Source organism: Zalophus californianus, chromosome 13 (genome assembly GCF_009762305.2).
Source record: "Zalophus californianus isolate mZalCal1 chromosome 13, mZalCal1.pri.v2, whole genome shotgun sequence".
NCBI lineage: Eukaryota > Metazoa > Chordata > Mammalia > Carnivora > Otariidae > Zalophus > Zalophus californianus.
Genome location: NC_045607.1, coordinates 65,038,306 through 65,063,426, shown reverse-complemented (window position 1 = coordinate 65,063,426; position 25,121 = coordinate 65,038,306). Strand labels below are relative to the sequence as shown.

The 25,121-nt window shown below is 40.1% G+C and overlaps 1 protein-coding gene across 4 annotated transcripts; it reads right to left on the bottom strand.

Moving 5' to 3' along the window:
- Positions 1 to 14,339: 14,339 nt before the first annotated feature.
- Positions 14,340 to 24,433, bottom strand: PRXL2C (peroxiredoxin like 2C). Of its 4 annotated transcripts, none has more exons than XM_027614881.2 (6): positions 24,027 to 24,433; positions 23,531 to 23,599; positions 22,586 to 22,639; positions 22,316 to 22,421; positions 18,493 to 18,534; positions 14,340 to 15,997 (listed from the first exon to the last, which is right to left on the bottom strand). In XM_027614881.2, exons 1-6 carry the CDS (start codon positions 24,261 to 24,263, stop codon positions 15,870 to 15,872), a joined length of 636 nt encoding a protein of 211 aa, XP_027470682.1. In that variant the 5' UTR covers positions 24,264 to 24,433; the 3' UTR covers positions 14,340 to 15,869. The 4 variants fall into 4 exon arrangements, with proteins under 4 accessions (XP_027470682.1, XP_027470683.1, XP_027470681.1 ...); XM_027614879.2 differs by having other exon boundaries at positions 14,346 to 15,997; positions 18,493 to 18,624; positions 24,027 to 24,425; XM_027614882.2 differs by lacking the exon at positions 18,493 to 18,534 and having other exon boundaries at positions 14,341 to 15,997; positions 24,027 to 24,432.
- Between the last annotated feature and the right edge of the window lie 688 nt (positions 24,434 to 25,121).

Here is a 25,121-nt window from a genome sequence, read left to right as displayed (position 1 = left end):
AATGACCAAATAACGCATGAATGTGTGATTATATTTTTTAGAAACATAAATTTAAAAAAATATATATATATAAACATATACCAAAAAAGTTCTCCTTCACCCTCATACCCCAATCCTACCCTCATAGATAACCACCTTTAACAGTCTGCACTTAGGGGCGCCTGGGTAGCTCAGTTGGTTAAGCATCTGCCTTTGGCTCAGTTCATGATCCCAGGATCCTCGGATTGAGCCCTGTGTTCCTTGGGCTCCCTGCTCAGTGGGGAGTCTGCTTCTCCCTCTTCCTCACCCCCTGCCCCTCTCCTCACTCATGCTCTGTCTCTTGCTTTCTCTCTCGCAAATAAAATCTTAAAAAAAAAGGTCTGTATTTAGATTTAAAAGATTTATTTAAATAAATTATTTCATAGTATGCATATTGTTCTGTGAAGTGGGGTTTTTTTGTTTTGTTTTGTTTTGTTTTTACTTAATACTGCATCCTGAATATTTCCCTTGTCAGTCCTTATAGCCAACTTCATTCACTCTAATGGCTGCATGGATTTCCCTTGTATGTTTTCCATAATTTATTTTCCTATGGGTGGACACTTAGGTTGTATTGGGTGGGGGGCACTATTACAAACAGTCCTGCATTGAATATCCTAACATGTATATCCACAGGAGGTGGAATTGCTGGATCGGAGAGTATCCACTTTTTAAATTTTGATGGACACTAACAATATTTTAGAGTACCTGTTTTTGTACACCCTTGAAATCACTAGATAGAATCAACATTTTTAAGTTTGAGAATAAAAAGTAATAGCTTACTGTAACTTTCATTGCATTTCTCTGATCAGTAGTAAAGCTGAGCATGTTATAAAGTGCTCAGTATATTTTCTAAGAATTTCTTATTCATGTCCTTTGCTCATTTCTCCATCTGTTTTCTTTTAGATTGGTGGGAGCAATCTTTGCTGATAATTACCTAATCTTTGTCATATTACTATATTCATGTTGCTACAGAAGTTTTATGTGTTTTATTTTTTTAATTTTTTTTTAAAGATTTTATTTATTTATTTGACAGAGAGAGACAGAGCACAAGCAGGGGGAGCTGCAGGCAGAGGGAGAGGGAGAAGCAGACTCCACTGAGCAGAGAGCCTGATGCGGGGCTCAATCCCAGGACCCCGGGATCATGACCCGAGCCCAAGGCAGACACTTAACCGACTGAGCCACCCAGGCGCCCCTAGCTTTATGTGTTTTAATGTCTGATCAATTTTACCAGTCCTTTTTTTTTTTTAAGATTTTATTTTTAAGTAATCTCTCCACCCAGTGTGGGGCTTGAACTCACAGCCACAAGATCAAGAGTCACACATTCCACTGATTGAGCCAGCCCAGCACCCCTTACCAGTCCTTTTTTAAGGTTTCTATGTGTTGTATCTTATTTTTCTTGTCCCAGTATTTTAAAAGTATTCTTTATTTTCTATTTCTTTTAGAGATGTTATTATATTTAGCTCTTTAATCTACCTGGAATTTATTTGGAGATGTAGAATAAAGTAAGGATCTATCCTTTTCCCAACACTTTTTATCACATAACCCATCTTTTCCCCATTAATTTGAACTGCTACCCATATATATGTACAGTTCTTATATATACTATGGCCTGATTCTAGTCTCTTTGCTTTTTGACTAATCTTTTTATTAATATTAATTTTCTATTAATATTAGCCTATTCCTATGTCTGTGTGCACTGTTTAGATTATAGTAGCTTTATAGTATGGTTTGGTGTCCAGTGGATAATTTCCTCCTTACTATTTTTCTAAACATCTTTTTTTTTAAAAGATTTTTATTTATTTATTGAGAGAGAGAGAGAATGGTAGAGAGAGAGCATGAGATGGAGGAAGGTCAGAGGGAGAAGCAGACTCCCTGCTGAGCAGGGAGCCCGATGTGGGACTCGATCCCAGGACCCCAGGATCATGACCTGAGCCGAAGGCAGTCACTTAACCAACTGAGCCACCCAGGCACCCTCCTCCTTACTATTTTTCTTTCCTAAATGAGCACAGAGCCCCACATGGGGCTCAATGCAGGGCTTGATTGTGTGCTTCTTGATGAACACAGCATCACCAATAAAATATTAGAGCCAAAAATGTTTACCCAATCAAGTCTTGAGATCTGACTTCAGTTTACAGGAAATATAGGGAGTGGGGGGAATAAGTTAAATGACTTACAAGAAAACAATCTAACGTGTGGACCTTTTACAAAGTCTGTCTCTTCAACAAGTAAATGTCATGGGAAAAAACAGGTCAACTGGATGAGGAGACCTGTGGTAAGTAAAAAGAGCCTTAAGAGGCATAAAATCAAATGCAGTGTATAGTCTCTGGTCTGAACAAACCAGCCTAAGTGGTATGTTTAGGACAACTGGTGACATTTGAATATGGATTGGGCATTATGTGATATTAGGGAAATATTGTTAATTGGGGTATGAATTATCATACCCCATAATAATGCAATTATGTAGAAGAATGGACTTATTCTAGTGCTATGGACTGAATTTCACCACCCCCCCCGCCCCCACTTCCTCAGCCCAATTCATATGTTGAAGTCCTAATCTCCAATGTGATGGTGTTTTGGGGATGGACCTTTGAGAGGTAATTCGGTTTAGATGAAGTCAAGAGGGTGTGGCCTTCATATTTTGATTATCACTCCTGTAAGTAGTAGAAAAGAGAAGAGAGATAGCTCTCTCTCTCTGCCATATGAGGACACAGCTAGAAGGTGGCCATCTGCAAGCCAGGAACAAAGTCCTCCCCAGGAACCATATCAGCAAGCGCCTTGATCCTGGACTTCCCAGACTCCAAAACTGTGAGAAATAAATGTCTCTTGTTTAAACCACCCAGTCTTGGGGCACCTGGCTGGCTGAGGCACTAGAGCATGTGACTCCTGATTTCAGGGTAGTAAGTTTGAGCCCCATGTTGGGTGTAGAGATTACTTAAAATTAAAATCTTAAAAAAACAAAAAAACAAAAACCACCAAGTCTATGATACTTTGTTATAGCAGCCCAAGCCAACTGATAATATCTATGAAAATTCATACTGAAGAATTTATGGATAAAGTATTAGAGTGTAACACTTTAAAATGGTTCTGTAAACATGTACTCTTTATCTCATTCTATCTATCCATTTGCCTATGTATCTATCTACCTATGAAACAACTATGGCAGAGCATTAAGAATTGTTGAATCCAGAAAAAAAAAATTGTTGAATCCAGGTAATGGTTATTTATTTTTTCATTCTTTCTACTTTTTTATGTTTGAAAATTTTCATAATCAAAGTCAATTTTTCTCTATATTCTTACATATTTAAAGACTATTTTTAAATAATCTCTACACTCAACGTGGGTTCAGACTTACAACCCCAAGATCAAGAGTCACATGCTCTACCCACTAAGCCAGCTAGGTGCCCCTATTTTCTAACATATTTTAAAATTCTTTCTGTGATTTTTGCCTGGGATAGTATTCAGTTTTTAGATTAACTTGAAGAAAATTGACATAGTTACAATACTGAATTTCTTTAATAGGAATTTTTTTTTCAATTTATTTGAGATAGAGCATGAGCAGGGGGAAGGAGCAGAGGGAGAGGGAGAAGCAGACTCCCCACTGAGTAGGGAGCCTGATGCTGGGCTCAATCCCAGGACTCCGGGATCATGACCCAAGCCAAAGGCAGAAGCCTAACCGAATGAGTCACTCAGGCACCCCAGGAATTTCTTAAAATGTTAATTTTCTTTAAAGGAAAAGGTATATCTTTGAATTTATTTAAATCCTTTCTTACTTCAATAAGTAAACCACCATAGGTTTATTATGAGCATGACTTTTTGTATTGTGCTTTGATCCTACCACGTTACTGGAAGAAGGTAGAGCCTAAATCCTTAGGAATGCAAACATTTTTCATTAAATATAGACTTCTCAGCTTCTTTTGTTCATAAGGGAGATAGTATTTTAAATTACTGTCCAGACTAATTTCAGTTCCTCCTTCTGGCTTCTTATAATGCCCAGAGGCCTACTGGGGTAAAAGAAATTACACCTATTACTGCCTGACCAAAGCAGAATCCACTACATCAGGGACACTTTCATTTATACCAAGGCCCAACAGAACTTTGAAATTAAACTCTTTTCTTTATTTTAGTCTGAAGTTTGGGGCAATGTGGTCTCTCATCATCTCATTTTTGTAAGTATCAAGGAGGCTCTTATGAGGATTTATTAACCTTATGTTCACAGTAAGCTCTAGGGGCACCATAAGATTGTGATTTCAGCTACAGTAATTTCCTGCTGTATTTACTTCCAATGGGCTTTTAAAAAAATGAGATATAATTAACATGCAATAAAAGCAAAAATCTGGATGTTAGTTCAGTGAGTTTTAAAGTTATATATACCTGTTGGGGCACCTGGGTGGCTCAGTCGGTTAAGTGGCTGCCTTCGGCTCAGGTCATGATCCTGGGGTCCTGGGATCGAGCCCCGCATTGGGCTCCCTGCTCAGCAGAGAGCCTGCTTCTCCCACTCTGCCTGCCTCTCTGCTTACTTGTGCTCTCTCTCTATCTCTCTGTCAAATAAATAAAATAAAATCTTTAAAAAAAAAATAAAGTTATATATACCTGTGTAACCACCACCCAAAACAAGATTCAGAATCAGTGGTCCTTACAGAAATACCATTCATACAAATGTAAGCATGATTGCCTATGCCAAGTCCATGTCCAGACCATCCCCCTTGCCATTCCAATCCATCTGCCACCCTTCCTTTGTCCCTCCTTGCTGCCCTCCATCTCTACCTCTGACACCCCTTTGGCACCATACCTCAGCTTCTGAACCTTGCCTCCCACTCACCCTGACTGAATGGGACAGGCTCTCCTGGCTGGGATCTTGGTCCTCTTCCTCAGACAGCACTGAGCTACAAAATTCACTGCAGACCCAAGTTGTCCCTGCATTTGGCCCTAGCTGCCAGCCCCACTCCACCAGACCTCCTCCCATTGGGGCTCCAGAGTGGTAGAAGTGAGCGTGCTGCTGGTAGTAATCAGCAGAGATAATCAGGTAATGTGAAGTAACTAATAGCCTCCACCTTCACTACACACATTTGTCTTTCCAATTGTTGCAGGACAAGAAAGACATCCCTTGTCTGATTCTGCCTTTATCCACACAGTTAGAAGTAAATTAAAGGCATCAATTTCAAGTCACTTCTGTAGCTGTAGAAGTGTAAAAGCAATTTATTCTTTATCTCCTGTTGTGGCTGGGAGATATTCCCTGCAAAGACTTTGGAAGAGAACTAGCCAGCAATTCTTTTTTTTTTTTTTTTAAAGATTTTATTTATTTGACAGAGAGAGACAGCGAGAGCAGGAACACAAGCAGGGGGAGTGGAAGAGGGAGAAGCAGGCTTCCCGCTGAGCAGGGAGCCCGATGTGGGACTCAATCCCAGGACCCTGGGATCATGACCTGAGCCGAAGGCAGACGCTTAACGACTGAGCCACCCAGGCGCCCCTAGCCAGCAATTCTAATATATTGGGTGATTTTTCTGTCTTTTTGTTATAAACTGTCTTGTCTATGAGGAGATCCTAGCCCAGTCTTTTTTCTCCCTTCCACCCACTATTTTCCATAGGAGTAGAGAGGACAGGAAAAAGTAAAATACGTATTCTTATTCGATGGGAGGTTTTTACTACCTTTTTTTTCTTCTTCAGTGATACCAGAGCACAAATGGACAAATTAAGTTGGATTCTCTATTAATTTCATTTTTTGAAAGATTTATTTGTTTATTTATTTGAGAGAGGCGGGTGGAGAGGGAGAAGGAGAGAGAGTCTCAGGCCAACTCCATGCAACGCAGGGCTCGATCTCATGACCCTGAGATCAGGATCTGAGCGGAAACCAAGAGTCCTATGCTTAACTGACTGCACTTCCCAGGCACCCATAATTTCATTTTTAAATGCAGATTCAAGTGAGTGTGAATTGTTTTATCCAAGGTTAGGGGCTATGCAAAAGACAAAAACAGAAAGCAGAAATGACCCATAATATAGGCAGTCAGCTTCTAGAAATTGTCAATAAAAGTGAATTGTCATTTAATAATATTTATGGAAAGAAAAGCAATTATGTTTCCACATTTAATGTATTAACTTAATCCTTTTAGCTTATGCACTACTAAATATTATATAAAAAAGAACATGTTTCTGACTTCAATCTAGCTGCCAAAATAACAGTACAATGTATTTAGAAGTGAAGAGTTTGCAGGTCAAACTTGTCCTTTGGCCAGCATGTCCATTTCCTGGACCATGCTCCACATTGCTCCATAGTAAACTTTCAAAATGGCAAATCTAATCATATCATTTTATCAACTGAAATGTTCTAACAGCTCCCCGCCCCATTTAGAGAGTCTTGAATTTATCTTCTGGACCATCGTACACATTTCTGTGAGAGTCATCATCATTATTTTAGTTTAGTTTGAAAATTTCAAACCTATAAGTTAATTTAGGGAGAAAAGCTTACTGTCTGAACCATTTGAGAGGATATTACAGATATCATGACCTGTATCTCCTAAGAACAGGGACATTTTCCTACATAACCATAATGTTATTGTCAAATTCAGGAAATTTAACATTCCTCCAATACAATTATCAAATATTTAATCCATCTTCACAATTCACCAATTGTCCTAATAATGTCCTTTTTAGCATTTTTTTCCTTGACCCAGGAAAACAGTCCTCCTAACAGCTAGCCTGAGGATGTTCATTTTTGAAGTTTTCTGCCCTGATGGTGCATTCTCGATGTGTCAGGTTAGGAGGCCCAGGATGACAGTTTGCCTTATTCTGGGGTAATTATGAACTTTGATCAATGGGTTCATTAAGGTGTTACCTGCCAGTTTTTTCCACGATAAAGGTATAACTTTTCCCTTTGTAATTAATAATTTGTGGGGAGATACTTTAAGACCACAAACTTCCACCCAGTGATTTAGTACACATTGATGAATCTGATCAGTTGTTACTATAATGGTACAGACTGGTGACTTTCTAATTATGTTCTACGTTTATTAATTGGCATTCTTTGGAAAGAGGAGCTGCTTTTTTTGGTATGTATGCATATGGATGGGTGGATTATGGATTATTCATTTCTTGTTTTCTATAAATCCCGTAGTGTCATTATATATTTTGATGTTCAAATTGTCCCTGACTTGACTAGTGGATGGCACTTCATGTTAGCTTCTGTGTCCCACTGATATGTCCCCATCAATTGTTTAGTGTTTTCTTACTTTCTGGCACAAGATGTTCCAGGTTTAACTTGTCCTCCCCCTGCCCCTGCCCTGGAATCAGTTATTCCTTCAGGAAGGTCTCGCGCTCTTCACTGGGATCAGATATTTAAAAAGGCCTCTGAGACCTGACTTTGGCCTCATCTACAACTTCTCCTCTTGCGATTCCTTCCCTGCTTGCGTGCTCAGCCACATACCCTCCCAGAGTCCCCAAAGTGCCATGCTCCTCTCTACTGTCACACTTTCTGTGCCCTCTTTCTGGAGGCCCTTACCACCACTTTTCTGTGTGGCTAGTTCTTACTCTTTTTCACAACTATTCAAGTACTAACTTCTCTGACCACCTTAGCTTCCCACCCTGACCTGTGCCCCTGGCAGCACTAACTCTACTCTCACATGGTAGGGAGATAGCAGCTCATTGCTGTTTTTGTTTTGTGTTTAAATAGCATTTCTTTCTTTTTTTTAAGTAACCTCTACACCCAACGTGGATGCCTGAACTCACAGCCCTGAGATCAAGAGTCACACGCTTTACCCATCTCATTGATTTACTTTACATTTGCCCGATTACCAGTGTGAGCCTATCTGCTTTCTGTGTGGGAAACAGAAAATAGTATTGTTCAAGAGAACATGAGAACTGGCATTATAAAACAATGAGGTTGATATTCTTTGCTGCACTCTGTTTTTAGTTGAGTCTTCTGTAAGTATCAGCTAATGTAGAAAGGGTAATGCAATGACAATTTGATTATTACTTACAGAATAACTTTTTATTAAATAGATAATACATCCACCTGGCTCAAAATTCAATATTTTTGTATACAGGTATAGTCTCTGCATATACAAGCTCACATTTGTTGTTATATACCCTGTGAGTGGTTTACCTTTATATCTTAAAATGATGTAAGAAAACTTACAGAATGAATTTGATAATTTTTAATGGAGATGTGTGTGATTACACTGCAGCATATACATTCTAAGTCAATATTAGAATAATTTCTTAACAGGGTCGCTTGGGTGGTTTAGTCGGTTAAGCGTCTGCCTTCGGCTCAGGTCATAATCCCGGAGTCCCAGGATTGAGCCCAGCACTGGGCTCCCTGTTCTCTCTCCCTCTCCCTTTGCCCCTCCCCCTGCTCCTTCTCTCTCTGTCTCACTCTCTCTCTCTCTCTCTCTCGCAAATAAAATCTTTTTTAAAAAAGAGAATAACTTATCAACATTAGTAAATGAATACATTTTCTTTCCTTAAAAAAGTAGCTGAAAGATGCTTAAATTATTTCTCCTTGGTCACAGGTCTCTCTGCCAGAATGCTTCTAGTACTATATTTTATTTTCCTAATTATACAACATACATGGATCATTGTTTCCAATATGTTTTTTTATGGAGGTATAATTGACATCATATTAGTTTCAGGTGTACAATACAATGATTTGATATTTGTATATATTGCAAAATGATCACCACAGTAAGTTCAGTTAACATCTGTCATCATACATAGTTACAAAATTTGTCTTTCTTGTAATGAGAATGTTCAAGATCCACTCTCAGCTACTGTCAAATATTCAGTAAGGTGGGGTGCCTGGGTGGCTCAGTTGGTTAAGTGGCAACTCCTGATTGCAGCTTGGGTCATGATCTCAGGGTTGTGAGACGGAGAATCAAGCTCCACATGGAGCCCCACGTCCAGCCCCTCATTGGGCTCTGCACTGGGTGTGGAGCCTGCGATTCTCTCTCTCCCTCTCCTTTTGCCCCTCCCCCTTCTCTAAAAAAAATATGCAGTAAGGTATTATTTAAAGATTTTATTTATTATTTTAGAGAAAGCGAGAGAGTGGTAGGGAGGAGGGGCAGGGAGAGGGACAAGCAGACTCCACCCTGAGCATGGAATTCACGTGGGGCTTGATCCCCTGATCAAGATCATGACCTGAGCCAAAATCAAGAGTTGGGCACTCAAAAGACAGCCACCCAGGTGCACCACAGTAAGGTATTATTAACTAGAGTCATCATGCTGTACATTACATTCCCATGACTTACTTATTTTAAAACTGGAAATTGTACTTTTTGATCTACTTCACCCATTTTGCCTACCCATGCCACAGGCAACCAACTGTCTACTCTCTGTATTCATGAACTTGGTTTTGTTTTGTTTTTAGATTCTTGTAAGTGAGAATGCAGTATTTATCTTTTCTTATCTAACTTATTTCACTTAGAATAATGCCCTCAAGGTCCTCCATGTTAACAGCAAATGGCAAGATTCCATTCTTCTTATGGCTGAGTAATATTCCGTTGTATGTGTGCATGTATATGTATATGTATGTATACACACACACATATATGCATTTTCTTTATCCATTCATCCTTTGATGGATACTTAGGTTGCTCCCAAGTCTTGATTATTGTAAATAATGCTGCAATGTGCATGAAGGTGCAGATATCTTTTTGAGTTTGTGTTTTCATTTTTTTTTTGGATAAATATTCAGAAGTGCAATTGCTAGATCTTATTGTAGCTCTACTTTCAATTTTTTGAAGAACCTCCATACTGTTTTCCATAGTAGCTACACCAATTACATTCTCACCAACAGTACTTGAGAGTTCCCTTTTCTCCACATCCTTGCCAGCAACACTTGTTATTTCTTGTCTTGTTTATTTTAGCCATTCTGACAGAGGTGAGGTGATACCTGATTGTGGTTTTGATTTGCATCTCCCTGATGATCAGTGATGTTGATCATCTCATCATATACCCGTTGTCCATCTGTTTGTTTTTGGAAAAATGCCTCCAATATATTTATTTTTTTTCAATTTTAAGTAATCTCTACATCCAACATGAGGTTCAAACTTACAACCTTGAGATCAAGAGTCACATGCTCTACTGACAAGCCTGCCAGGTGCCCCTCCAATACTTTTTTTTTGGTTTTTTGCTTGTTTGCTTGTTTTAGCATTAGTTTCAGGGGTAGAATGTGATTCATCACTTGTATATAACACCCAGTGCTCATTATAACAAAGGCCTTCCTTAATGCCCATCACCCATTTACCCCACACTCCACCCACCTCCCCTCCAGCAGCCCTCAGTTTGTTCCTTAGTTAAGAGTCTCTTATGGTTTGCCTCCCTCTCTGTTTTTATCTTATTTTATTTTTCCTTCCCTTCCCCTATGTTCATCTGTTTTGTTTCTTAAATTCCACATATGAGCGAGATCATATGGTATGTCTTTCTCTGATTGATTTATTCACTTAGCATTATACTCTCTAGCTCCATTCATGTTGTTGCAAATGGCAAGATTTCATACTTTTTGATGGCTGAGTATATTCCATTGTGTATAGATACCACCTCTTTTTTATCCATTCATCAGTCAATGGACATTTGGGCTCTTTCCATAGTTTGGCTATTATGGATAGTGCTGCTATAAACATCGGGGTGCATGTGCCCCTTCAAATCACTGTTTTTGTATCATTTGGATAAATAACTAGTTGTGCAATTGCTGGGTCATAGGGTAGTTCTATTTTCAACTTTTTGAGAAGCCTCCATACTGTTTTCCAGAGTGGCTGCACCAGCTTGCATTCCCACCAACAGTGTAAGAGGATTTCCCTTTCTCTGCATCTTCACCAACATCTGTTGTTTCCTGACTTGTTAATCCTCCAATACATTTTCGAAAGCATTTTATTTTGCTTTATATTCCTCTTGTGTGGCACACAGCATTAATTCACAGGAGGCCCTCATACTTGCCAATACGGACATGGGCAACAAAATATCAAAATATGAGCTTATAGTCTAGAAAAATGGAGAGGAAAGTATACTGGTATAAGCAGAAAGAATGATGAATGTTGTGCTTATGAGAGATGTATGCATGTTCTTGGAATTTTGAAGCTATTCTTTATTTATATCAAGTTAGTAAATACATTCACATGTGGCATTTTAAGTCTTTAGGAGTCAATGTCTGGAAATGTCAGTGATTAGAGGTTGCTCTCAGAGTAAAGTTAAGTAACAGAGATGGAATGATTTCTAAAGAAATCTTAATACTCTGAGTGCTTACCTATTTTTAAAAATGGCATATAAGAAGATTGGCGTAATATTAAAAATAATTTTCTAGAAACAAGTTTTATTTCCATAAGAGCTTTGATCAAATACCTCATCATGATGAATAAGGCTAATTACACTTGTGCTTCTTGTGAGCTGCTTTTAAAAATTCATGTGCAAACCTCCGAGCATTCCAATCTCCTGCCTTCCCCTCCAAGACATTCAAATCACTGTAAGGTTTTCTGCACCCTGCAAAGGGCTGTTTATCATTTACTACCTATTTTGTTAGCTGCCCTGATACTCTTCCTGCCCTCCTTAAATATATTCTGAATGATTAAAGGCAAAGATTCTGCTGTATCTGCCATTTAAATCTCCCATAATACCTAACACATAATTAGCCCTGTAAAACATCTTTTCTCTCATTATCAGACCACATCACCTGTAAGGCAGTACTGCAGCACAGACCCCAAACAAGAACGACACCGCTGTGTTGCTGTTCTAGGCGGGAACTGAATGTACAGCTTAGTAAAGCTACATGTTTTGAAGGTGTAAAAATTGCTTTTCCACTTTCTGTGTATAAATGTAAAATGGTCAGGGCACCTGGGTGGCTCAGTCAGTTAAGCGTCTGCCTTTGGCTCAGGTCGTAATCCCAGAGTCCTGGGATTGAGCCGAGAAGTGGGCTCCCTGCTCAACAGGGAGCCTGCTTCTCCCTCTCCCTCTGCCCTTCCCCACCTCCCCGCCCCCTACCCATGCCCCCACACCTCGTGCTCTCTGCTATCGCTCTGTCTCAAATAATCTTAAAAAAATAAAACAAATATATAAAATATTTATGCTGTAAAGGCAATTATTGGACAATAATATAAGGTACAACCCAATTAATACATCTACAAAACAGGCTATGATCTATTTATATGTGTGTATATGTGTGCGAATACAAAAGGTACAAAGAATGATGGATCAGATACCCATGTACCCAACTACATCACTTAAATTAAATTTTGCCAACCCAGCCAAACACCATTTCTGTACACTCTAATCACCTCTACCTTCATTCCCCCAAAGATATTCATTCTCCTTAATTTGCTATTTATCACTGCCTTGCCTTTCTTTAAAACTGTCAGACATATGTAGGTATCCTTAAACAATATATACTTCTTAAAACTTTATGCCACAGGGACACCTGGGTGGCTCAGTTGGTTAAGTGTCTGCCTTCGGCTCAGGTCATAGGTCCTGGGATCGAGTCCCGCATCAGGCTCCTTGCTCAGTGGGGAGCCTACTTCTCCCTCTGCCTGCCACTCTTCCTGCTTGTGCTCTCTCTCACTCTTTGTCAGATAAATAAATAAAATCTTTAAAAAAAAAAAAGCCAGATTTCAATGTCTTCCCATTTGTAAGATTTGTTTCCAGTCATATGATTTGCTAAAAGCTTCAAAATTATTGTTTTTGGCATACCATTCATTAAACTCTAAAATTTCCAACTTAAATCAAAACATATAGGACCCATTTTTAAAAAATGTTCATTATCAGTGAGGACAACACAGGTCGATTTACAAAAGCAGTTCTTTAACACTTCAAACATTTCTTTTTTTTTTTTTTTAAAGATTTTATTTATTTATTTGAGAGAGAGAGAATGAGAGATAGAGTGCACGAGAGGGAAGAGGGTCAGAGGGAGAAGCAGACTCCCCGCTGAGCAGGGAGCCCGATGCGGGACCCAATCCCAGGACTCCAGGATCATGACCTGAGCCGAAGGCAGTTGCTTAACCAACTGAGCCACCCAGGCGCCCACACTTCAAACATTTCTAATGTCTGCTTAATGGTGAACAACATAGAAAGTCCAGGGTGTCATGCTTGTTTTTTTAAAAAAATATTATTCAGGGACACCTGGGTGGCTCAGTCAGTTAAGCATCAGACTCTTGATCTCGGCTCAAGTCTCAATCTCAAGGTTGTGAGATTGAGTCCTGTATGGGGCTCCCCATGGGGCATGGAGCTTACTTAAAAAAATTTTTACTCGGGCGCCTGGGTGGCTCAGATGGTTAAGTGTCTGCCTTCGGCTCAGGTCATGATCCCAGAGTCCTGGGATCGAGTCCCGCATCAGGCTCCCTGCTCGGTGGGGAGCCTGCTTCTCCCTCTGCCTCTCTCTCTCTCTGTCTCTCATGAATAAATAAATAAAAAAAAAATTAAAAAAAAATTTTTACTCAACATCAGCTCATAGATATTTTTTCTTTGTTTATTGTATATACATGTTTAAAAATTGGTAAATTTTGTCAAAACTACAGTAAGATACGACTGCATGCCTATTAGAATGGCCATTATATTAAAAAAAAAATAATAGGGGCAGCTGGCTGGGTCAGTAGAGCATGAGATTTTTGATCTCCAGTTGTGAGTTTGAGCCCCATGTTGGATGTAGAGATTACTTAAAATAAACAAACATCTAAAAAAAATATAGAAACAAGTTGGTGAGCATATGGATGGATCTGACTGTGGTGCAGCTGTAGCTCTTAGAAGCCCTAGGAAGTCTCAGGTCTCAGGCATAGGTCTTTATGTGGTGGTCTTAGTTTTAATTCTCTACTGCACAAGGCCTTTGAGTTGGCTAAGGAACATTCCTGGGATGAGGACAAACCTCAGAGCAACCAACAGCTTCAGGGCATGGTCATCAGCGTTGTTTATACTTCTGCTTTTGGCCCTGGTGATTTCCTCACTTTCTTACTGAAAGTTCAGCTTAAAAAAAAGATGTTTCTTCTCTGTGGAATGGGCATGATGATGATGTCAATTCTATAGAGCTAATGTATGTTAAGCACTTGGAATACTACCTGGCAAATAATTAGCATGATGAAAGTGCTAGATACTATTCTTTGAATAGTATTGCTCTGTATTTATTGTAGGAAGATTTTACAAAATTTTGAGTCTAGTACATTATTGGGTACAGAGCATGTTTATATATTTCACAGTGCCTATGAGAAATAATTTTTGTATTGGGGTGCCTGGGTAGCTCAGTCGGTTAGGCACCCAACTCTTGATTTCTGCTCAGGTCACAATTTTGGGGTTGTGCGATTGAGTCCCTCACCAGGCTCTGTGCTCAGGGCAGAATCTACTTGTCCCTCTCCCTCTCCTCCCTTCCCCCCGGCAAATAATAAATAAATAAATACATACATACATACATAAATAAAAATCTTTAAACAACAGAAATCTTTTTTTGTATTAAATATGTTTGTTTGGGTCGGCAATTTACCACTGCACTTTGTCTAACTGTTATCTCCCTGAAGCTACATAAAGAACATTTATGTATCTTAGGTAAATGTACTATACGTTTATAAATATATGAAGTTTTGTGTAAGCTATTATTCAGCAGTTGTAAGTCTAAAATCAGCAAAGGGATCTGGGTCACCAGTCCTTCCTTACTATAAAAAAATAGCACAAAATTGCTTAATTTTAAATTTCATGAGAAATTTCATTTTTATTGATTAAAAAATGATTGTTTATGTATATATACACATACATTAAAATATGTGGATACTTGAAATATATTTGTGTGTGACCTCATATGCTTGATATAAAAGTTTGTAAGTTCAAAGCAGTATATACTTGCTAATAATTACCAACATTTGCTCTTACTGTACTTTTCATCAGAATTTCTTCACAACTATAAACCTATTAAGATTCTAGAGAAATAGAAGATGACAATACACTAAATAAAAGCAATATGGCAACCAAACCAGTGTACATTTAAGTTACAAAGTTTTTTTTTTAGTTTAAACAATTCTTAAAATACTTTCAAAAAGCATACTGAAGCGTATTTTAAATACATATCTTAAATACATAAGACATTTTTTTCTCCTACTCCTCCCCACAGAAATCCTAGTGAAATGGGTAGTGGGTGTGTGGTACAAGGTGCTTTGGACACAGGCTATGCAGAAGGTTTGGTTTACCATATTTCCTCTGAGTAAAGCAGTGAGGATAGAAACATGGACAGCAGCCTATATAAATGCAACTTTGCGGAACTTGTTATGTAGGAATATATTCTTCATATAAATTTAAAGAATTTTTCCTGGCCAAAAAAATGAATCATGCTCATTATAGAATAGTTCGGAGATAAAGAAAAGCGTGGAAAAGAAAATAAAGACACCTGTAATCCTACCACATAGAGGTACCTACTGGCAATATTCTGGTGTGTTTCTTTCCTATATTTTTTCCTAAGCATACAAAAATATAAACATATAAAAATATGATTATATTATTTACAGAATTTGATATCCTGCTTTTTTCCTGGATAAAATGATGGTGAGTTGCTTACCTTTCCATTTATGTTCTTCAAAAGAATTTATTATTTTAATGGCCAACAGAAAGTTTCACTGAATGGATATACCATAATGCAAAATATAGAATGGTATTTCTAATTTTATAGCTTTTAAAGTTTTATATAAATAAAACTTTAAAAGCTATAGAATTATAAATAGAGATCATATTTTTGACAACTAACGCCTCCCAGCATGCAATGACTGGTACGTGGTCTTTTCATGTTTTCATAACTCCTCAAAGGCTGGGACACGCCAACAAGTTAGACACTGCACAAGGACACCCAACTCTGAACATTTCAGGTCCTACCCCAAGGGTCCATTTGAAAGTGACAACAGTCTATGCCATTACACATGGATAACTGAAGGTCTGCTTGTAAAGTCCACATGCTGAACTCCTACAAGCTGTAAAACAGAGTTGATGGGTTTGTGATCCAACCTATTTTTATCACGGTGTATAAAATGGATGTTGTTACCTAGAAGAGAATAAAAGGCAAAGGTAGGCATATAGATTCATTAGATTTATTGCTTATTAGAATCAAGGAATCTTTTCAACTTTTAATTAGTCTAAAGGGAAAAAATGACTGCCTGGAGTTCATAATATTCTCTATATAATGCCCTAATAATTTTTAATTAAGGTAATAAAGCATGACATGGATTAGGGTTAAATAAGTGTGATACTTAATGTTTTATGAGATCCAAGGGGAAAGATTCTTAAATTATAACCTCTGTTAGGTTTTATTAGATGTAATTAAATAAAATATCCTGTCAAACAGGCAGAATATGGAACTAGCATAAATATCAAGCTGGAAAATCACATCTGTTTCTTAAATTTAATAATGGAATAAATCACTTGCTTCAAAAAAAAAAATTCACTACCAAACACTGATTTAATAGGTTATCAGCATTATAATCCTAGACCAAAAGAGGCTGAAAAATCAGGGCATTGAGACAGTCAGTTACAATACACTTAGACATCCACAATCCTTTTATCTGCTCAAATTAAAGTGTCATAATTTATAGGTCTAGGGTCTTTTCTTTGATTCTTGGACTCAAGACCAGAATTCTAACTTAAAACATAAGATTAAGTAAATATTATAAGAGGCATGTTTTTGGGCACCTGGGTGGCTCAGTCGGTTAAGCATCTGCCTTTGGCTCAGGTCATGATCCCAGGGTCCTGGGATCAAGTCCTGCATCAGGCTCCTTGCTCAGTGGGGAGCCTGCTTCTCCCTCTGCCCGCCACTCCCCCTGCTCGTGCTGTCAAATTAATAAAATCTTTAAAAAAAGGAGGCATCAGTAATCTACAGTAATCACTGTAGATTTAATATCATAAATTGGCTTATTATCAAAAAGGCAAAATGCAATACAGGTTTAACCATGAAAGGTTTCTATAAATAAGTATACCCAGCTCTTTCCTTAGAGGAGCTACATTTCTTCCAGCAGGTAGTATCAAGATATTCTCCTTACATACTCCTCACTTACTCAATTATGTTCCCAACTTGGCACACAAATGATGCTGTGTGCTTGGTCACCCTTACACACCTGAACATGTGGTCAGATGCTGAGACATGGAGATTAGGGACTCAAACCGGGTCTGAAGATGGAAACAAGCCATCCAAAAATATGGCTCAAGGTCATTCAGGGCTAATCTAGAGGACTCATTCTCATAAAACAGGGCTTCTCTTTTTTTCTAGTCTAACTGGTGTAAATTCACAAGAGAGGGAAAGAGAGATTAAATTACAGGTTTTAGCTAGCTAAAGTGCTCCAGCTGCAGAAAGCCAAAAAGCCATAATGCTTGGTCAAAAGCCTCCTTCTAAAGACTTTTAGACATGTGGAGTTTATTAAAGTAAATGTTAATTTTATAACTCCTAGAAGCTATGCTCGCTAATGTGGACAATTTTCAAGAGGAAGAAGAACCAAGAAAATCTATTTACAATTTAGTGATTTACACTGTAAAAGTGGCTGTCCCTGACTACAATACTTGACCATGGTAGAGATCTAACACTGAACCATTTAGCAGTGTGGAGCCAAAGAAATTTCAGGTGGCCCAAAGTGATCAATAAAGCTATTAAAACTATGTGGCTTATAGTAATTGTTACTGAATGAGCTGTCCCTGGAGCTGACTTGCTTTCTGACACTGAGCAAGTCTTCTAGCCTTGTTAGATATAAGTAACTAGATTGATTCTTCTATTGAGAAAAAAAAGAAAAAAGAAAAAAAAGGGTCAACACTTTGTTCTATGTGGAAATGTTCACTTCCATGAACTTTTTTTTTTTAAAGATTTATTTATTTTAGAGAGAGAGCACTCGAGCGTGGGCAGAAGGGAAGGGAAAGAAACAGAGAGGATCTCGAGCAAACTCCCTGCTGAGTGCAGCCCATACAGGGCTCGATCTCACGACCCTGAGATCATGACCTGAGCTAAAATCAAGCATCTGACGCTTAACCAACTGAGCCACCTAGGTGCCCCTCTCTTCCATGAACTTTTTTTTTTTAAAGATTTATTTATTTATTTTAGAGAGGTGGGGAGGGGCAGAAGGAGAGGGAGACAAGCAGACTCCCCGCTGAACATGGAGCCTGACACGGGGCTCAATCCCAGGACCCTGAGATCATGACCTGAGCTGAAATCAAGTATCTGGTGCACAAGTGGCTGACCCACCCAGGCGCCCCTCTTCCATGAACTTTTTAAACAGTTTTATAGACATATACAATTGACCAAACCACCACTGACTTTCCTATCCCAAATACCTGAAATCACTCAGGCACAGGATGATGGGCACATTACATGCAATAAACAGACGCCAAAATACACAGAAGCGTTTGAAAACAAAGGTGACCCCTATAAGCACAGAATTGTGACTGTTACAATGTCAAATTGCCATTTTTACCTGGTGTCTATTTTATGAAGAAACTGTGGCCTTCTAACTTCTAAAAAGCACAAAAAGTGTGCCACTGGATCTGGGCTTTGACGCTTACCTGGACCTAAGATGAGGGTTCCACCTTGCTGGGCAGGGTCTCCTTGAAAATCAAAAAGAGGGCCAGTCACTGCCCTCCACAGGCTCCGAATGCTTCCTGAGAGTATATTTGATTTTATATGGGGGCTCTTTCCTGAAATATTGGGAATTGTCTTTAGATATTATCATTTTATATTCAATTAGATATCAGAAGATAACGTTAGTGCTTCTATAACACATTCTTTTTTTTGAGGTATAGTTGACACAACATACACTGCTGTATAATGTGGTGATGCCGCAGCTCTGTACTTGGGCTAGGCTCACTACAGGTGTAGCTGCCACCTGTCACCATACAAGGCTATTACAGTATCATTGACTGTAGTCCCTGTGCTGTGCCTTTCATCCCCGTGACTTACTCATTCCATAACTGGAAGCTGGTATCTCCCACTCCCCTTCATCCATTTTTGCCCATCACCCTTGAAATATTTTTTCTTGTGTTATCTTACTTCCAACTTGTCTTCTTTTCTTGCTTCAAACAAAGGTTTCTCAGCCTTTCCCTATTGACATTTTGGACCACGTAAGTCTTCATCCAGTGCAATGCAGGGTGGTTAGCAGCATCACTGTCCTGCATACCCACTAGATGCCGCAGTACCTTCACCATGTGATGACAAACCAAAAGTGTCTCCAGATAACACCAAATGTACCCTGCTTGAGAACTACTACTTTAAAGAAGTGATGATATACCCCAATCATCTGCCACAGAAAAATGTCCGCTACAGACTTCTCAAACTGACTGCTTTCCCCCACCATTTTTTTTTTTAAAGATTTTAAGTAATCTCCATACCCAACATGGGGCTCCAACTCACAACCCCAAGATCAAGAGTCACATGCCGTACTGAGCCAGCCAGGTGCCCTTAATGCTTTCCCTTTTAATACATCATTTATCCTCTGTTTAATTTCTCACCTACTAATACGTAACTACACTCCTTTTCAAGAAACACTGTGGCACAGACCAGTATATGCTCCTCAAAACCCATTTCCTCTTTCTGGGCCCACAGATGAACTACATTTCCAGTCTTCCCAGCAGTTCGTTATGGCCATGTGACTATGTTCTAACCCATGAGTAAAATGATACGGGCCACTTCCCGGCCAGCTCCTTAAAACCTCTATGTTCCTTCTACATTCCTGGAAGCCCCGGGATGAAAATGACAGAGCCACAAGATGAAAGGGGCCGGGGTCCTTCCCCCCGGGTCCCTGCTGTACTGCTGCTTGGAGGAAAGGCATCTGAATAGATACGCCATCTTGAAATTAACAGAAGAACTAACCTCTCCCGTGCTGTGCCGCTGAGACTTGGGGAGCTGTCTGTGACAGCAGCTAATCCAGCGCCTCCCCAGCTCCCCTTGGCTGTCAGTTTTTCCATCTCCTTTCCCACATGGACTAATACTTCACTTCTGCTCCCTCTGAGCAAAGGGACCCACCCTCTTCACCCTTCTCGTAACTTATCTTTCCCCTATCCCTGCCTGTTACGTCTTGCTTCTGGCTTTTTATTTTGATGGTTATGCTGCCTTTAACCTGCCTGAATCCTTAGTATTTCCAGGTACCTATCATTTCCTTTCCTCTCTCTGACTCTTCTATTTCTTTCATGTTTCTATTATGATGGACATTTATTTCACCAAGAAACAAATACAGGCCCATTACCTTAGAAACATGAGTAAAAGACTAAATTTTACTGTTTTCTAGGATTCTATGTCTAAAATAAATATTCAGAAACCCAAATTATCTCTTCATGTCCAAAGAAGGGGTCATTTAATATTTCTGAAATTTCAGAAATTCAATTGAAGGAGATTCCATGACCTAAAATTTAACAATCTTTGCCACAAACACAATCTAATTCTGGAAATACAGTATTTTCACACAGGTCACAGGAGTTAAAAGATTTGAATATACCTTCTCTAATAATTATAAGCATATATTTTGTTTAGAATTCAACTGTTTTCTTTGCAATTCTGTATTTTTATTGTGTGATGAACCGATGAACCATGAGGTGTTACTAAGGTGAAACTCACAGTTTAGATCTAAAGTGCTAAATGATAATCAACTCGCACAGCTGGGACTGTTACAACACAGAAAACAGTCTACCAAGAAGTAAGGCTCACAATGTATACACTGCAATTTCCTATACCAAGGAGAAAAAGGAAAGAGCACACTCTGTGTTTACGCTAGCTCATCATTAGTTTTAATAAAGTTTAGGTTGCTTTCCTTAAACACATCAGTAAAGGGATAATTACTCATCCACGCTGGACACAGGACTATGACTTCATCACTTCAAATGCTTGTATGACACCCCCACTCCTCCAGAACAAATCCAAACTCCTTGGCATGTCACCCCAGACTCGGCCCGAATTAGCCACAACCTGTCCCTTGGCTCACACCAAGTCCCCAATTGGCTAGACTCCAGCCTGACACAGGGACCTGCACTTGTCCAAGAGTCACAGTTTTTCATGCCTGTGTGCCTTTGCATGTGCTACTTTCGGTCAGCAGCACCCTTCCCCAGCCTCACTTCACCCAGCTAACTCCTTTAAGAGTGGGCTTAGATGACACCTCCTCTGTAAAGCCTTCAGAGATTCTTCTCTCCCCTCGTTATTTCCGGCATAGGTATTCCTAGTACATGTTCTCTATTACAAGCCCTTAAATTGTATTGTAATCAGCTGTTTGCTTTTGTCTCCCAGAATAGAGTATGAGTTTTAGGATGGCAGGGAGCTGTTTATCACTGTCCTCTTGGGAGCATCCAACCAAGTGGAGATTACAGACAGGAGCTCAACAATATTTGTTGAGAATGAATGATTTGAGTTTGAGTTCTCTCAACTGGCATTTCAGAAGCCATTCTTTCTACTTAATACAGAAACAGTTCACCTAAAGCTGACGAAGCTCTGTTAAATTACAAAGAACTGCATTAAAGGCAGGGAATGTGGACCACATAAAGACAAAACCTCAAACTCTTCAACTAACTGCTGTCTGGACACCTTAAGTGCACTGGTAGAGTACATGATAAGTACAAGGGGCTATTCGGGTACAATGAGGGAAGGAATAACTTCTGCAGGAGGGGCTTTTAAGAGCCCTTTTGAGTTGGGCTTCAAATGAAAACTAAGATTTCATCAATTAAAGAACAGAGTATTCAAAGCCATGGTGTTGAGCTAAGAAAATATATTGACTCAAGCAATATTATTTTTCACTTAATTACGAAAGTAAAATGTACTCATTGTTAAAAATACAAAGGCCACTTTTCTAACTTCCATACCTTGGGGTAAGCATGACAATATCTTTTAAAACCTTTTTTTTAAAGATTTTATTTATTTATTTATTTATTTGACAGAGAGAGACACAGAGAGAGAGGGAACACAAGCAGGGGGAGTGGGAGAGGGAGAAGCAGGCTTCCCGCCGAGCAGGGAGCCCGATGCGGGGGCTCGATCCCAGGACCCTGGGATCATGACCTGAGCTGAAGGCAGACGCTCAACGACTGAGCCACCCAGGCACCCCTAAAACCTTTTTTATTACACACACACACACACACACACACAGGTACTCCTGATCTTTATGAAAATGGTTTTTATTTCCACAAAAAGAGAATCATACTAAAAACACTGTTCTGCAATTTGCTTTTTTCACTCATTTAGTACTTTGCAAATAGCCTTCTATGTCATTACACCCAAGAAATGAATCTTTGAGAGTCTGGAATCATAAAAAGCAGGCTGATTTATGAATTTACCATTTGTTTCCCTATGCATACATACAGAAATGTGCAAATGTACCATTAGCGTTTTCTGATGAGACGTGTCATGTCTTACCTGAGGAGGCAATTTCTTCACCTCTTTTCATTCCCAATTTTTTATAAATTTCTCTCTCAGGATCAACATAGATTTCATGAGAATACCCAGTCAGTTTGCAGAAAGGCTAAAAAAAGATATTTGGAATTTGTATAAGTAAAAATGAGAGAAAAGTAATGATAACCTACCTTTATTTTAGCAAATTTAACCTACACTTAGTGGTTCAAATAAATAATTTTTATGTCTGAAATAGATTTAATTTGTTAGCTTCTCAATTGCCGATATATTTACCTCGATATGATGGTAGGATGACTGTCCAATCACTATTAGGGTGACATCTGCTTCCTTTAGGAGAAAAAAGGGACAGGTACATATTACCAGAACTTACATATATTTTATAAAACTTCCCCTTGTCCAACTCTTTTGTTCCATTCTAATGCCACCTATAGGCTTCTAGAAGAATGGAATAAACAGCAAAATTGTGTGAGTCAAAGTAAAGCAATGTATGCTAAAATGTTCAGTTAATTCAGTTGATCTCTTGCTAAGAACTTCAAAATAATGTAGTCAATAATTCTCAAAAAAATTCTCTATGCTCCCCCCAAAGACGTACACTAAAAAATAATAAAAATTATTGAAGTAGGGTTAATCAGTTTCATTTTTTCACATCCCAATTAATAAGGCCTGATGAAAACAGATCTTAGTTTTACAAAGGTTGCCCAATTCCTTCACTCAAAAGCTCACATGGGAACAAATGTATATGTGCCTGAAAAAGAACATATGTATGTGGTTGTCACAGGAATGTGGAAGGCACATCCTAACAAATACAAATTTTAACCTTTAAGATATATTAGTATTTTCCTATAATGAACAACTATTTGGAGTGTTCTTATTAAAAAAATAAGGGAAATAAAATATTAATAATTTCTAGCATCCGTGCTTTTGGTCATTATGATTCAACATTTACAAATAGGTTACTAACATTGAAATTATTATAGTTAGTACGTTTATAAGCAGGCAGTAGCGAATAAAGTAGGACAGAAATAGATCTCTAACGTCTCTTTTTTGAAGGTGTTGGAGAGATGTGTAGGAAGGTGATAATCAGGGTTTGCGAGGGTCTGTTCTGGAGAGGTGTCGTACTCTGCACCTCATCCCACCGGGCTTCTTAGAAATGACAGGTGACTTTCACAAGGTCGCCCTGAAGCAGGGCACGCTGCTGCTCACTCTCAGGAAACTTACTTGTAAAAAACTCTTGGGGATTTTGGCCAGATCTTCTACGTATTCCTTGCAAATGTAACACAGGAAATGCTGAAATCCCAACACGACAAAAAGGACAAGTTAGCGACTAATACCCTCAGGGTTCATTAAAGACCAAGTACTTCGTTACGCGTGACGCTAATTAATGCCACTCACAGCGGGTAGAAAAAGGCGCGAAGGGTGCCCGAGATGCGTTAAAATTGGGCCACTCCCTTAGGCCTCCTCGTTTGCTGGGAAAATGGACTTGGCTTGGCGGGCTGTTTTTCCATTCCTATTAAAGGAAGCGAGAGGAGCTGTTCGCATTCCGGAAGCCTCTAGTGGAAGGCAATGGGAAGGGCCAGGCCCAGCTGGACCGCACTCTCGGGCCTTGGGCCTTTCGAAGGACCCAATGTCCCCCTAGCCGAAGCTGTAGAAGCAACCTCCATCCCAGCCTGCCGGCAGAGTCCCTACTCCGGGCCGCCCCGCTGCCCGCGCTCACCCGCACGAAGACTACGACAGCCCGACGCTCCCGAAACAGCGCGCCGAACGGCACCTGCCTCGCGTTGGCGTCCAGCACAGGCAGCTCGGCTACTGCTGCGGCCAGGAGCTGCCCGCGCTCGGGGCCGCTCGGGACTGCGGCTGGGGCGGCGCGGCCGCTGACCTGCCGCGTAACCGGGCCGAGGGCGGGGTCGGCCACAGCGCCCTGCATCTGCCTGCCCAGGTTCGCGTCCACCATGCCCAAGCCGACCGCACAGGTTAGACGAACCGGGTCGCGGCTGAGCTGGGCTCACGGGGCGGGGCAATCCGGGAGGAGCACGGCGCGCAGGGCGGGGCGGAACGGAGGGCGGAGCTGTGCCACCCAGAGCCAGAGCCCCTCTGGCTGAGTCAGAAAACGGTCCCTACAGGCCCAGGCGAGCTCCGTCGTGGCAGGGCGGGGCGGGGCGAAATCTGGGCGGGGCGCCACCCGGGAGGGGCGGAGCAGAATGCGGGTGGGGCGGGACGGAGCGCAGGGCGGAGCACAAGGCAGGGAGCCGCGCGGTGTTCGGTCCCGAGGGGCGCTCGGTCGGCGTGCTGGCAGACGGGGCTGTGCGGGGATTGGACCGGGCATACCCAGCCGCCTGGAGGTTAGGTTCCGCTGGTCGCGGTGCGCAGGCAAGCGCAAACCGCCCGCGCGTTTTCTGACTCAGCCTCCTGGGTAGGAAGAGGCAGACGGGTCCCAGGTGAGAAAAGATTGTTTAGGAAGGAAGCAGGCCCCTCCCTCCATAGCTGCCTGGGCCCAAGTTACTTACCGATGATTCTACAGAAACAGTTACCAACTTAAAGAATTTTCTACTCAGAACAACCAAATCAGTGATCCAACAGATTTGTACTATTTTACTTGTATTTTGTTTTTAACCCATCCCCTCCTTAGTTCTGGTGTTTTGTTTGCGGTAACATTAATATACAATGTAATGAACATATCTTACGTGTAAAATTAAATTTTATTTTTATTTTTTTAAGGCTTTTTTTTTTTTTCGGGGGGTCGGGCTCTAGCTCTGGGTGGCACAATCGGTTAAGTACGTTGGACTCTTGGTTTTTGCTGAGGTCCCGATCT